General features: G+C 42.8%; 1 protein-coding gene and 1 long non-coding RNA gene across 2 annotated transcripts; both read right to left on the reverse strand.

Annotated features, from left to right (window-relative positions):
* Positions 1–950: 950 nt before the first annotated feature.
* Positions 951–9,174, reverse strand: YIF1B (Yip1 interacting factor homolog B, membrane trafficking protein). The gene is made up of 8 exons (XM_075836066.1): positions 9,073–9,174; positions 6,488–6,714; positions 6,196–6,300; positions 5,067–5,145; positions 4,919–4,976; positions 3,696–3,851; positions 2,272–2,365; positions 951–2,008 (listed from the first exon to the last, which is right to left on the reverse strand). Exons 1-8 carry the CDS (start codon positions 9,098–9,100, stop codon positions 1,853–1,855), a joined length of 903 nt encoding a protein of 300 aa, XP_075692181.1. The 5' UTR covers positions 9,101–9,174; the 3' UTR covers positions 951–1,852.
* Positions 9,175–12,111: 2,937 nt separating this feature from the next.
* LOC142658822 (uncharacterized) lies at positions 12,112–14,009 on the reverse strand. Its single transcript, XR_012850194.1, has 5 exons — positions 13,769–14,009; positions 12,741–13,422; positions 12,568–12,641; positions 12,385–12,477; positions 12,112–12,278 (listed from the first exon to the last, which is right to left on the reverse strand). It is a non-coding gene; the product is annotated as an uncharacterized LOC142658822 (long non-coding RNA).
* Positions 14,010–15,588: the final 1,579 nt, after the last annotated feature.

Genomic DNA, 15,588 nt, shown 5'->3' on the forward strand with positions numbered 1-15,588 from the left:
GTATTTTGAGCATACCAGCAGCATCTGTGTGTTACTTCTCCCCTCTCAATATATATCGGTACGAAATCTCCTGATTAGGATGCTGGATAAAGTGCCTGGCGTGAGTGTCTGTTGGAACACTCATCTAAATTTCAGTCTAATACATTTTGAGCCATTGACTTCCACAACACTATGACCATACTCTATACACATCACACAAAAATTTTAGTGCCAGGCCCGGCGACATAGATCCTCCAACCTGTGAACGATTGTACGGCTATATCAGAATAGGCAAATGTGCACTTTCCTGTAAAGATGCAAATACACAATAAGGCTTCTTTAATGCAAAAAAAAAAAAAGTAAATAAGTTGAGCAATTACATTCCAGAAACGCAAACACCTGCAGTTCTCAATATCAGCGTTCAGGGGCCACGTGTTCAGAGAGTACATATTGCATTACAGATCCTATTTGATTAAAGAAAATTTAGCAGCGATACAGACGGCAGCGCTCCCGCCATGAATGCAAATGACAGCGCCATTGCTGAGATATTGTCATTTACATACACCCTGCTCCAGACACAACTAATGTCGCTCCCATCACAGATTCTCTTTAAAGAATTTTTTTTTTCCTCTGAGGTTTCTCATTACATTTAAAAATTGTATAAATTGCTCCTTAGTAATAGACTAAAAACATATGAGGACAAATCACAAAGTATCAGTACACACGTATAATCCACAGTCCGCAGCGCAAACACCAGAGGAAAGTCCGCACATGCGATCCCACAATAGATGAAGAGGAGTAACTGTGGCGAGTGCCAATTTGTCTTCTGAGGAACAAACATTTAGACTTTGTAAGCTGTACCTGTAGAAATCCACATATCCCATAGAACAAGCAGATGCACAAAGCACCAGCATGGAAAGCAATAAATGTGTTAAATGGCTGGAAAAAAAAATAAATAAAGAGAAGTCAACTTGACACTGGAAAAGTATTAATTTAATGTACTGATGGGATACAGACTATGGCGGGCGACTCGCAGATAACACTACATTCCAAATCACTCCTGTACAATTCTTTGCCGTCCTATACAGACACTATAGTGACCCCACATCCTATAACAGCCAGACCATACCTATATGGCCCATTTACGTACATTAAAAAAAAAAAAAAAGAAAGTCAGTGTAAGAAGTTCCATGGGACGTTCTCACCATCAAACTTACTAAACTTGTGAAACATTAATTTATCGCAGGTTGTCCAAATCCAATCGTGTGCAGGTTTTTAGTGTGATTGTGACAGGTTCGTAAGTACGTACACTCTACAGATACTTTAAAATGTGTGTAAACTCCCAAGTGTAAAATCAAGGACATAAATAGAGTTCCTCAAACAAAAAGCTACAATCAATTAATGACTTTGGGACTTAATATAATGCGTAAAACATAAAAGGCATTTTTTTTTTTTTTTGTGTCTTCTGTTTTCTAATACCTATTGACTCTTCCTTTGTGAACACAGAAGGCTTGGCCATGTCTAATAGATCCTAAAAGACAATAGGCAGCAGCACAAAGACAAAAGGGGGGCGTCATACAAGGGGGGTCATCAGCAGTAGGTGACGATTCTGCCGACTGCACTTACGAGGATCCCACAACCATCTGAAGAGGACGTCGTCCAGTGACCCAGGTCATCGAGGTTTCTCAAGGAAGAGATGCAGTAGGGACCCCTATACAAATAATATCCAAGCAATGGGGTCCATGCAAAGAAGACAGTACAAAAACAGTTAAGGAAGGATGCCTGTTGGAAGGTGGGAGTGAAGTCATCCTGACATAAGGGTGGAATTCCAATATGGCACCTCTGTCCTTAGAACACGCTTATGGGCAGGGAATCATCTCACTAGGTGGTACGTCAGCCAGTACATGAAGGGGGGCTGCACTGCAGCGATTGCCATAGTCAGGTACATACGCAACTGGTTTCTGGCTCCGCGTACCAGAACGCCCTGTGCTGCAGCTTCTGACAGGATCTTTAACCTCAAGGTCCGAATCTGAGAAGACAAAACAAAAGAGGAAATACTTAGAGACAGATATTATATGCCGTTTCCGTAACTTCCCATAGACTAACATGCACTGCTAATTCTCCTCCATCTCGTAGCTGGGAAGCTATGGGGGACACAGACCCAGTTCTCCCAACAATGAGACCCCGCACCTATCAGACATTTATTGCATATACATAGGATATACCATAAATGTTAATCGTCAGAATACCATTTAATGTTGCAAGTAAAATAGGTCATAGTTAAACACTTACCATGAAAAATACTATGGAGACACAAAACCAACTTAGGACGACGTAGTATCCCGTCTTCCCAAAAAGAAGGCCTGACAGAACTCCTGAGATCATCCTGCATGAGATTGTACAAGGTTAGGCTAGGAGTATTCACAGAACATACACCCCCACTTCCATAGCCAAAGTATCAAATGAAGATATTAAAAGAGGGGGTGCAAATGCAAAACTGCCTCTCCCTAGCAATCTCCTTTACTGCAAATGACTACTGCATAGAGGGATATAATGCAGCTACAAATCAGTGGCCTCAGCTGCCACGTGCCCGTACCACCGCTCAGTGATGGGACCCATGATACCAGGAGTACGGCATGTGACCACAAATTGGCTGCAGCGGTCACATGCCAGCCCCTTGAAAACAAACACCAGGAGGTTCAAAGAAAGGAGTATTTTTTTTTTAGAACATTTGCTGCTGTTTTTTTTTTTTTTTTTTACAGAAGTCTGATAACTTATTTATGTAGGAAAACCAATATAGTCGGCTACATGTCAAGTAGAAGACTGCAGAGCAAGAACGTTATTTGTAGAAATAACTTAAAGAGGCTCTGTCACCAGATTTTGCAACCTCTATCTGCTATTTCAGCAGATCGGCGCTGCAATGTAGATTACAGTAACGTTTTTATTTTTAAAAAACGAGCATTTTTGGCCAAGTTATGACCATTTTTGTAGTTATGCAAATGAGGCTTGCAAAAGTCCAAGTGGGTGTGTTTAAAAGTAAAAGTCCAAGTGGGCGTGTATTATGTGCGTACATCGGGGCGTTTTTAATACTTTCACTAGCTGGGCGTTCTGAAGAGAAGTATCATCCACTTCTCTTCAGAACGCCCAGCTTCTGACAGTGCAGATCTGTGACGTCACTCACAGGTCCTGCATCGTGACGGCCACATCGGCACCAGAGGCTACAGTTGATTCTGCAGCAGCATCAGCGTTTGCAGGTAAGATCGACTTAACTGCAAACGCTGATGCTGCTGCAGAATCAACTGTAGCCTCTGGTGCCGTCACGATGCAGGACCTGTGAGTGACGTCACAGATCTGCACTGTCAGAAGCTGGGCGTTCTGAAGAGAAGAGGATGTTACTTCTCTTCAGAACGCCCAGCTAGTGAAAGTATTAAAAACGCCCCGATGTACGCACATAATACACGCCCACTTGGACTTTTACTTTTAAACACACCCACTTGGACTTTTGCAAGCCTCATTTGCATAACTACAAAAATGGTCATAACTTGGCCAAAAATGCTCGTTTTTTAAAAATAAAAACGTTACTGTAATCTACATTGCAGCGCCTATCTGCTGCAATAGCAGATAGGGGTTGCAAAATCTGGTGACAGAGCCTCTTTAAGCACGAGGTTGCCTACAAAAACAAGGCACTGGTCGGCCTCCACAACCATTTTACTCACCCCACATATTTGTAGCCAGAAAAAGCTATGAGATCCACCGTGGTGAGCTCCGTATTTACACTCACTAGATAGAGACTGAGAAGGACAGCAAACACCTCCACTATGAGCCATGCTAACGCAGAGCTGGCCTGCATGCCCAAGATTTCCGGGGAGAAGCTGAAGATAAGAAGCAATATTATAAACCATGATTATATTACACAACGCACCAGGAGAATAGTCAGCCATTCAAAATTAAGATGACACCTGGTGGTGGAGAGTAACCATTGCAAGTGTGATTCAAAAGCTATGTAAACCTTTGATGTTACGTATGTATGTATGTAAAATATTTTTTCTAAAACATCTTTTTTTTTTTAGATGCAGCTTCTGTGCATCCACTTTGCATAGAAGCTGCATCTCAGCACGTTAATCCAAATCAGTCAGTCTAGCTGACTGACGGCTATGCTCAGAGTGGCTCCGGTGTGCATCTGACCCACAAGATCACCCTACTAATAATCAATTCTAAGTTTATCTACTCATTAGCAGGGTGATGCTGTGTGTCAGATGCGCACAGAAGCCGCTTCCGAGCACAGCCGTCAGTCAGCTGGACTGACGGATTCAGGGTAAAGCGCTGAGATCGTGTCTATGCATAGTAGCTACATCTCAAAAATAAAAGCAACTTTTTAACAAAAATAGATCTTTCATGAAAAAATGCATGCATTTAAAAACAGTACAAAAAAATTAAATTACAGCGAAGGTTTACATGGAGTTTAAGCTTCCCGGTGATGGGTCACAGCTGGTGTCGCTTGTAATCTAACATCATTACAGTGCAAAATAAGGTTTTCAGATTGATGCAACCATGTGCGCACTCTGCCACTCACAACTGCAAGTGTCCCTCATGGGGGACAATGGGAGTCATGTGCATTGTAGGCGGTCACAATTGTAACTACACACTAGTCAAAATGTAGTGTTCAGCACGTCAAAGGAGAATACAGTCCAAAGTATGGTGGACGGTCATGTGCTCTAACCCTTTCACTTCCAAGGACATACGTAATACCTAGTACCGAAACTAAAAATCTTTTTTTAAAGTCCAGGAGCAAAGCTCTAACTTCAGTATTTGGGTCGCAGCCCCCGATTGAGGTCTTTCGGCCCTGATGGTGAAAAACATTAGAACGCTGATCAGATCAGGGGCAAATCTTCCCAGCTTTGGTGTTCTTGACACCGACAATTCACAATACATTACTCACTTGTTCTGCGTTCCCAGAGCCAGCCCAGCAACCAGAATATAAGTGATAAAAGCCATGACTGTAAGACGAAAGAATAGAACATTACAATTTATAAACTTACAACAATTTTATAGCAATAAAATATAGCGCTGCTATTCCAGTAACCCACCTGGAATGTACAGGTCTGGAGCATTCACGTCAAATCGCGGAGCTACAGGGGTATCTTGCTGGTACCGGACTTCCCAGTCCTGAAACGTACAAAGGATAGTTTAAGGAGTATTCAGGTTACAACAAGTTACCCCCTATCCGTAGGGTAATAGGTAATTTGCCGATCGGTGGTTGTCAGACAACTGGGACCCCCCACTGTTTACAAGAACAGGGGGACCCGTACCCCACATTTGAACCGAGCTGCAGGTCGCTTTTGCGTACTGCCGCTCCATTCATTCTCTATGGGAGCGCCGCATATAGCCGAGTACAGCAACCGGAAACTTTGGAAATGCTAAAATAATATATGTAACATGTTAAAAGTTTTTGGGATAGTGTGCAACTGTGATATTAATTACAACTTGACGCATTAGAAGTTAGAAGACAAACATGCAGGGAGGGGATTTTCCATACAGGACTACTGCCAGCATCATTATAATTAAAGAGGACCTGTCATGTCCCCTGAAAAAGAGAATTCTCTGCCATGCCTGTATTGCTCCCTTGCCCCCGATTCCAGCACCATTTTTTAAAGTTGCTAGGTGGCTCAGTGCCCCCACAATTAGCCCATTCAGATATGCGAATTCTTGAATAAATTGACAATTGGCAGTCTCCACCACCCAGATTCAACGGGGCCTGAACTTAAGCCGCTCAGACAGCCCTCTTTAAAAGGGGTTGTCTGAGTTTTGTCATAGCCCCCCACCCCCACCAGAAACAGCGCCACTCTTGCCCGGTCAGGTAATCATAAAAGGGGCTGAGCTGCAATACCAGATACAGTCGATGGACAAGAGTGTCTCTTTAACTATCTGTTAATTTCAAAGACATCTCCACTTTTGAAACTTTTTCTTTCCATGCACTTAAAATCTCCACAGCGGCTTCCAAACAACCACACCAACATGTCAAATGTTAAAGGAATCACCAACAAGCATGGAAAACCACAGAGATCCATGGCCTTCAATGCATATTAGTAGACGGTATCATTTCTGTAGGTCTACCGGCAGTTAAAGCTTCTGGTGGGGAGGGCCACAGATTGGACATTGTGGACGGGGGTAGTCAGCCTCCCTCTGCAGCTCCTACATGGCAGAACGGGACCTTACCTGGTGCATGTAGGGGAAGAGGAGCAGCCCGATCTTTTTTCCAACATAAACTGTGTCGACTGCAAAATAATACTTGAGCTTGTTTACTGGGATTATTCTGTCAATCTGCAAGATATCGAAAAAAAAACTATTACACTCAATCCCCATACGTAAAGAAAGTCTAAAAATGTGATTCTTCCCATGAGGCATTGGATGTTTTTAGTTATTTCCTAGCATAAAACAAAAAGAAATTGAAGAATAAAGGCAAAAATTTACATTTATTCCCAAATATCACCCGACATGATGCACTCACATTTTTGTCCACCATCTCCTTGCCCTGGCTAGCCAAGCTGCTTCCATATGCCATGGCGAAGTTGGACATTGGTTCAGACAGGAAGGCTTGAGTAGGGATGCCCAGAGCAGGAGAGCCATGGTTGAGGTACTCTGTGCCGTGAGGTCCAGGGCTGGCACTTGTATCATCGAACAACTGATGTGGACTGGCCATATTGGGGATGGAGCCTCGAAGGCGCCGCTTTGAAGCTGTTAAAAAAAAAAAGGAACAAAAACAGGTTGGTGAACTCCTTGTACATATCCGATGAATATACAGTCCTATAAAACAGCAGCTAATATCATGCACACAGATGTATAGAATGCTTTATAAAGGTTCCCAGAACTGGATAGAAGTCAGATAAAGCAGTGATCACAGGGACAGGGATTTTTCCCGAGGATTCTTCAGTCTCAGAAGTCTCTTCCCTACGGTCAGTCTTCCTCTGATTCAGTGGATTTGCCATAAAAGTCCCAGATCAATCTGACACCAATCAGCGAGTTCCGATGGCCCTACTCCTTAAAGAGGAGATCGCAACGTACACAGGTGAAATCTAGTGCTACAATTTACAGAGGATGTCTGACCAAGACTGTAGTCCCCTTCGGTGGAGAAATTCCCAGAATAGTCAACTGATCGCCGATGGTCTGGCCCTAATAGGGTACATGGGCAGACGTGGTCTTGATAGGGCACTCCTCTAAAGTGGACCTCTCCTGACAGGTCTGTCTATTTAAGTACTTGCATTGCCCAAGAAATAATTCTGGTGCATCTTTTCTTAGAACTCTGTGTTGTGCCGTTCCTCTGTTATCCCTCCTAAAAATGTATGCATAAATTGACAACAGAGCATTACCATACCCTTGTTAAAGGGAATGTGTTGCCAGAAAAACATGTTTTTTTTTAAAAAATTAAACATTTAGTGTGTGGGTGATTAAACATGGTTCAAATTTTTTTTATTTTTTTCACGAGTCAGGAAATAGTCAGGAAATATTATAAATTAATTCTAATTTATAATACTACCCATTTTTGGTCACTAGATGGAGCTATTCCCAAAATTGCAGCATTGCAACAATGGGTTAAAAGCCCTCGCTCTAGTGAGCTCTCAGCATCCCCCCCTCCTTTATCCTGGCTAGTGCCGGGATAAACGAGGGGTTTGAACGGTGTAACCTCCTACGCTGTGTGTCGCCATTTTTTGAGCTAACACACAACGTAGTAGGTTTACATACAGTAGTAAACACACACAAACAAGAACATACATTGAAATCTCTTACCTGCTCCTGCCGCCGCGGCTCCCTCCGGCCCGTCCGCTCCGTTTGCTGCCGCTGGTCCAAGTGCACAAATCCGGAAGCCGCGACCGGAAGTAGTAATATTACTGTCCGGCCGCGACTTCCGGTCCACAGGAAAATGGCGCCGGACGGCGCCAATTTCGAATTGGACTGTGTGGGAGCGGCGCATGCGCAGTTCCCACACAGACGCCGTACACTGAAGTCAATGGGACGGGAGCCGTTCGCAGTCCCTATGGGACTGTGGCTGCCGTATTCCATGTCTGTATGTGTCGTTAATCGACACAGACAGAAATGGAACAAAAAATGGCAGCCCCCATAGGGAAGAAAAAGTGTAAAAATAAGAAAAAGTAAAACACAAACACACAAATGAATATAAACGTTTTTAATAAAGCACTAACATCTTTAACATATAAAAAAATAATTTGTGATGACACTGTTCCTTTAAGGGGGGGGGGGTTGTCCCTACAGTTAGTATTGATAGGACATTGTCAGTCTGTGTAGAGACACACCCCAACTAGTGGTCATCAATTTATTCATACATTTCTAGGAGGAATAACAGAGGAACAGCACAAAATAGAGTTCTAAGAAATGCTCCAGAACTGACATGTCATGGAGAATACAAGTATTTACTAACAGACACGTCAGGAGAGGGGACAGGTCTTCTTTTAGAAGGCCCCAGATGCAAAGCTCCAACCCAGACACCCCAAGATGTTATTCTTACACCCACTGGGAGAGGAGGTCCGATGACGGTCAATGCAACCAGACCACAAGAAAGTTACTTAGAGCAATAGTCGGATGTCAGGGTCACGAGCGATTATCGTAACAAATGCGCAGTAGCAAATGTATACTCACAGGAGGAAAACATCATTGTTACCACACTCTATGGGGGTTGTAGTACTAATGATCACATTTGGGCCAACGAAAAAAAAATTCCTTAAGACATAAGGGGGGCTCAAATTTACGCTACATTAGCGCCAATTTCTGGTCATGTCTGATAAATTAGCGCTTCGTCCATCTTTACCCCAAATGTCAGTTACTACCACCCATCATGTAGGTCTATGAACCCCATTGCATACTCCACCATAGTTAGTACCAGCCCCTCCCCCCATAACTTGTACCCTCTTTACCTTGAGGCTCTATGTACCACCACTCCCAGCCTCTATCACTAGCAGAATGCACAAAAGCCCACTACTACAGTCCTACTGCGCCATACTTAGTGCAGCGGACTACACCTTTTACCTTGGTATCTCTGCTCCACCCACCACCAACACCCTAAACCCGTCCAATACTTACGGGCCCTAAAGCTGCTCTCACGGTTCATGGCTCCGGTTTGATGACGCGGCCTCGCCTCCTCCTTACCAGGTGACGTAGGCAGCCTACTGACGAATGACAGGGCTGCTGGAACACTGTGTTAATTATAAAGAATGTTAATAAAGCTTGTTCAGTCGTTGAAAAAAAAGAGAACGCACCCAGCTGTGATGTGGCATGGGAGGGGTGTAATGACGTCACGCTAGAGAAGGGAAGAGGACAGGCTAGAACGCGTCATATGACCCGGATAAGAGGGCGCTGTAGTGCTGTCGTGTCAACTCTGATAAGCGCTAGTCGTATTGTTTTGGTAAACCTGCACAATGTGAACTGTACCCAACGGTAAATGTGACCTACTGTAAAGGAGATCTGCCATAAATAAACACACATATCTTGTACATTTTTAAGCATTTTTCGTCATATTTTATAATACTGTACCTAAACCATCTAAAGGTACTGGTAAAAAAATTAGCTTTTTGTATTTCACATGCATTTAAGCATGCAAAAACGCTCGCAAGCGTTTTTTGGCAGCGTTTTAAAGCCTCCTTTGAAATGTTGTTGCAGAAAACACGCCGAGAATTGACATCACTTTTTTTTTCCGCAATGTGTTTTTTAATTATGCCTGCATAAATAAAGACACAGTATGCACTAAAATTCACATTGAAATTAATTGAAAGCTTTAAACATGTGTTGTTTAATGTGTATGTCGGCATGTAAAAATCTCCGAAATGTGTGTCCGAAATACGCTAGAGGCTAAAACTCTTTCTGTCACCACTAGGGGGAGCTCACTGCGTATGGATTTGTTAGTCTCAGGGCCTGTTCACATCAGCGTTGGTTCCGTCGGAGGTTTCCGTCAGGTGAACCCCACAACAGAAAGTCAAACTGAAACCACAGCTTCCGTTTCCGTCACCATTGATATCAATGGTGACGGAAACATTGCTAATGGTTTCCGTTCGTCACCATTCCGGCAGGTTTCCGTTTTTCCGACGGAATCAATAGCGCAGTCGACTCCGCTATTGATTCCGTCAAACGGCTTTATCAGGAAATCGATGTAGCGGAGTACGGGCTCAATAGAGTAAAGTCCCCCAGTGGGACTACAAAAAACAAAGTAAAAAAAAGTTAAATAAAGTGTCAAATAAATAAATGTCCCAAGTAAAAAATAAATTAAAAAAAACACTTTTTCCCCTTACAAAATACTTTATTATGAAAAAGTTACTCATATTTGGTATCGCCGCGTCCGTAACGAACACAACTATAAAATGATTACATTATTTAACCAGCACGGTGAACGCTGTAAAAAATATAATAAAAAAACCGCCAGAATTGCTGTTTTCTGTTCATCCTGCCTTCAAAAGAATTTGATAAAAAGTGATCAAACCGTCACATCTACTCCAAAATGGTACCAATAAAAACTACAAGTCGTCCCGCAAAAAAAAAAGCCCTCATACAGCTGCATCCGTCAAAAAATAAAAAAGTTATGGCTCTTAAAATATGGCGACACAAAAGCAAATAATTTTTTTAAAAAAAATGGGTTTTTACTGTGTAAAAGTAGGAAAACAAAAAATCCATATAAATTTGGTATCGCCGCAATCGTAACGACCCGCTGAATAAAGTTATTATGTTATTTATACCACACGGTAAATGGCGTAAAATTAAGTCCTTATACAGCTATGTAGACGCAAAAATAAAAAAGTTATAGATCTTTGAATGTGACGATTGAAAAACGTAAAAAATTGCTCGGTCTTAAGGTTTAAAATACCTTCGGTATTAAGGGGTGAAAGTAAAAATTTTTAAGACCTCATAGCAAACTAAATACATTTCTAGCAGAAATAACAGGGGAATGGCACAAAAGATGCTCCAGAATAGTGACTTTATGGAAAATACTAAAACAGACATGTCAGGAGAGATGACGGGTCCTCTGTAAGCGTTAACCACTAATGCACCATAGACCTCCAAGGATATTAGAACTTCAGCATCGTGATAATAACCCATTACCGCCATGATGATCTCCCAGGATACAATATTTTCAACATTTCCTGGGCCGTTTAACTTGAAGCCACATTCACTACATACAATGCCACCGATAGCCTGGATCGGCAGCGCATGTAATGGCTCATTCAGACGAGCGTGATTCTCGTCCGTGTGCTGTGCGTTGAAACAACGCACAGCACACCGACCCATTGATTTCAATGGGGCTATTCACACATGCGGGATTTTTCATGCAGCAAGTGTCCGTTGTGTGAAACTCGCTGCATGTGCTATATTGGTGCGTTTTCACGCACCTTGTCGCCCATTGAAGTCAATGGGTGCGTGAAAACGACGGACACACGTGCGTGTGCTGTCCTTGTTTCATGCATCAATTAGATAGAAATAAAAAAAGAAGTGCTTGCGCGGGCGTGAAAAACACACGCCACACGCAAAGCACACTGATGAAAAATTGCAACGCACACGGACAGAAAGCGCAGCATAAATCTGTCATGCTCATGTAAATGTAGCCTAATTGGCTGGAAGATCCAGACACTCAGCATGGGCATTTTACTGGTAAAACCCCGGTATTACTAAGTGCATGCTGTGATTGGCTGTATAGTAGCGCCTCTCTACAGTTCAGTGTGGTACTACATGTCCTGTACTGCTCTAATGACATGTATATAGTGTGGTGATATTTGTGCAGTGTATGACATATATACCGCGTGGCACGTCTCCAATTGTGTGCCATTTATTTGCTGTGTCCAATGTATGTGCTGCGCTTGTCTGACACATGTACAACGTGTATTTGTTGGGAGGGTTTGGGGGTATTTGTGTTCTGCAGCAGCTCAGGTGTGTATTATGTGGTTCTGCAGCAGCTGTGGTGTGTAGTATGATGTTCTGCAGCAGCTGTGGTGTGTAGTATGATGTTATACTGCAGCTGAGGTGTGTATTATGATGTTCTGCAGCAGCTGCGGTGTGTATTATAAGGTTCTGCAGCAGCTGCAGTGTGTAGTGTATATAGTAAACAATAACTCTACAGACCAGATATAAATAGTTTTTATATTTAGGAATAATTTGCCATTGAATAGAATATATGACAACATCCAGGACTGGAGATGTCGCTGTTCTCAGGATCACCGCACATGGTGGGATCAGTGTTCCTATGCAGCAGGTGAGGAATCCTCCGATCATGATGGACGTGACCTGGAAGTGACTTTTATAGATTTCTGAAAAGTGAAAGAGAACATGTTATTATATCACATCTATGGATTCATGATCAAAAGTAAATACAAACTGGAAACTAAAAGAAAGCAAATTCTAATATCCACTTACTTGTAGTTCAGGTCGTCCTGATCCGATTGCTTAATGTTTTCCAGACTTGGTGATTTCTTCCTCCTCAATTATTTTTAGATTTGTAGATTCTTTCTAGAAAAAGGAGAAAATATAAATTATTTTTATGTCACATACAATGTACATCTCATAGGACGCAGATAGAGGAGGGAATAGGTGACTTACCGTCTGGTGTCTTTGGGATCTCGCTGTTCATAGCCCTTCATGCTTGATGAGATGAGACCAAATCTGATGGTAAACTAAGGAGAGACCAAATTGTCAGGAAAATAATGATGATTTTTTTATTTTTTTTGCAGCTTTAATAATAATACAATATTAATGTATCTGCGGTCTCTTACCTGGGCTGGAATATAAGCCGGTCTCTTCCCCTGTCAGCGCCATATTCTTCACTTCCTTCTTGAAGCTTTTAGTTATTTTTAGTGCTTCATTGGAAGCAGCGGGCACGACACAGGGGGCACCGAGGGTTGGAGCGGAGCCAGGTAGAAATGCAGCCCTGATGGAAGTTATGGGAGCACGGCAGCACTGTGATCTGCTCCCCGATCTCATATTCAGTCATACAGATGATACATGACTGCGCCTCCTCTTCAGATGTTACATTTCTTGTTGGGAGGTTCTGGATTTGCAGCGTTCTCCTGCCGGGCCGTGGCGTTGCCTGTGGCGGTGTTGGCAATAAATTCACCCCCCGCCGTGTAATCAGCGTGTAATATAAATAATTTGGATTTTGGGGGTGTTCTGGAGAGCTGATTGGAATATCTCTGGGGCTGCGGTTTGGTGGAATATGACTTGGTCCTGGAAGGTCATATTCAGGTCTGGCTGCAGATCCACCTGCTGGACGGCTGCTCTCTCCTGTTCTCCTGGAGGGCTCCGCAGGGACGGGTCTTTGTGGAGAGCGGCTTCGCTCTCTGGTCCCTACTTGTCCCCTGCGCCGCGGAGGATCTCTGGTCCGTCCCCCTGTCCTCGCAGTGACAGCATTTGTGGCTCTTTGGGTAGACCTCAGTCTTTCAATTAATATGGCCTGACCTAGAAAGAAATTACACATTTTTAAAATATAATAAATTATATCACTTTTTGGCCATAGGGACGGACCTGCTGCTGCTATGGGGTTTAGGGGGAGGGGAACCTCAGCATAGATTAGTGTTCCTTTGGGATGAGTAAATCTGCTCTGTACATCTCTTCTCTGTAGACATCACAAGGCAGGGGTAGAACTGGGCTGAAGGTAAAACTGCCCCCCAAGGGATAGGAATGGGATGTGGAGAATGCGCTGTCTGTCCTAAAACATTGCCCAACAGACCCCGGGGATAACCCCTCCCAGGAAAGCTCCTCTATGGGGGAATATTGTCTATCTCTATCTAAACATTTCACTTACCTTGATTTTCCGGTCGGCTCAGCCATGCGTCATTGTCAGCGATCAGCTGACGCAGCTCTCGGGCACTCATGGCTTAGTAACCCCCGAGGTTGGGTTGTTGGAAAATTGGAGAACTAAGTTCTCAGGAGGCCCCGGTGTTATTGGGGCTTGATCAAAGATCAATAAGAAGCTCGGGAAGTAAACACTAGATATGTAATACAAACTAGTTCACTCTTCCACAAACCAAAATGAAGTATCAGCAAAAGCATCAACTCAGGAAATGGCGCTGATGTCACAGTGCTCAGGCCTTCTATAACTTATTAAGTCATTATGACATCACAGTCTTTTAGAAAAATGGGACCCAAACCCTGATCCATAGCTCTGTGACATCACAGCAGTCAGGCGGCCATATTGCTTGCTGCCAACTACTGAATATCTGAATATGGCTGAGATTTGTTCCTTACTGCACCATATTGTAGAATGGAAATATCTCATCTGCTATAATATAATTTATCCCCTTCCCGACATTTGACAGATGCCTACGTCATAGCCGGGTAGGGGAAGTATGGAACGGGCTCACGGGCTTAGCCTGCTCCATACCTTGTGGGTGTCGGCTCGTTTAGCCCATTAAATGCCGCGGTCAACAGCGAACACTGTATTTAAATCGTTAGAAAGAGGGGGGCGACTCCCTCTAACAGCCCATCACCCCGTCAGCGGGGCAATCGTGGGGTGCCGATGGTTGCTATGGCAGCCTGGGGGCCTAATGAAGGCCCACAGGTCTGCCATCTTTGAGCTCCTATTAAACCCTGCCTCTGGTAGGGCTTAATAGAAGCCTGTCAGAAAGACGATATACTGCAATACGTTAGTATTGCAGTATATAGTTCAAGCGATCCAACGATCACTGGTTCAAGTCCCTTAGGGGGACTAATAAAATAAAGTAAAAATGTACAAAAAATATATATTAAAAGTAAAAAAAAAAAGCTTTTCCCATTTTCCTCCTAAAGTATTGTGAATAAAGAAATAAATAAACATAACTGGTATCGCCGCATCTATAAAAGTCTGAAATATTGCAATATATCATTATTTAACCCACACGGTGTGCGCCGTAAAAATAAATAAATAATTAAAACTCCAGAATCGCAATTTTTTTGGTCACCTTATGTCCCACAAAAAAATTAATAAAAAGTGATCAAAACCTTGGATGTACCCCAAAATGGTTGCATTAAAAGCTACAGCTTATCCCACAAATAATATGCCCTCATGCCGCTTAATCAAGGGAAATATAAAAAGTTATGGCTCTCAGAATTTGGCGACACAAAATAAATTTTATTTTTCACAGTTAGTTTTTTCCTTGTAAAAGTAGTAAAATATAGAAGAAAACTTTATAAATTTGGTATCGCCATAATTGTATTGACCCACAGAATAAAGTAAAAATGTCGTTTTAATTGGACGGTGAATTCCGTAAAAACGAAGCGCAAAAAAACAATGGAGGATTCGCTGTTTTTTTCATTTTCTACCCGACAAATAATTTTTTCCCGTATCCTAGTACATTATATGTGCTGTTAAAAAGTTATGGCTTTTGGAAGGTGGGGAGGAAAAAATTAAATGGACACTAATTGAAAAATGGCTGCGGCGGTAAGGGGTTAAATATAAGCTTGCTCCAAGTTTCTAAAACAGCATCTGATGTTCTGCCTAAGCTGTTTGTTATGCAGTTTTGCTGCAGCTAAGGCTTCGTTCACATCTGTGTCAGGGCTCCGTTCAGTCGTTCCGTCTGTGCTTTCCGTCAAGGGAACCCATGAACGGAGCCCTGACTGAAACTAAAGGAAACCATAGGTTTCCGT

This window comes from Rhinoderma darwinii, chromosome 8 (genome assembly GCF_050947455.1).
Source record: "Rhinoderma darwinii isolate aRhiDar2 chromosome 8, aRhiDar2.hap1, whole genome shotgun sequence".
Lineage (NCBI taxonomy): Eukaryota > Metazoa > Chordata > Amphibia > Anura > Rhinodermatidae > Rhinoderma > Rhinoderma darwinii.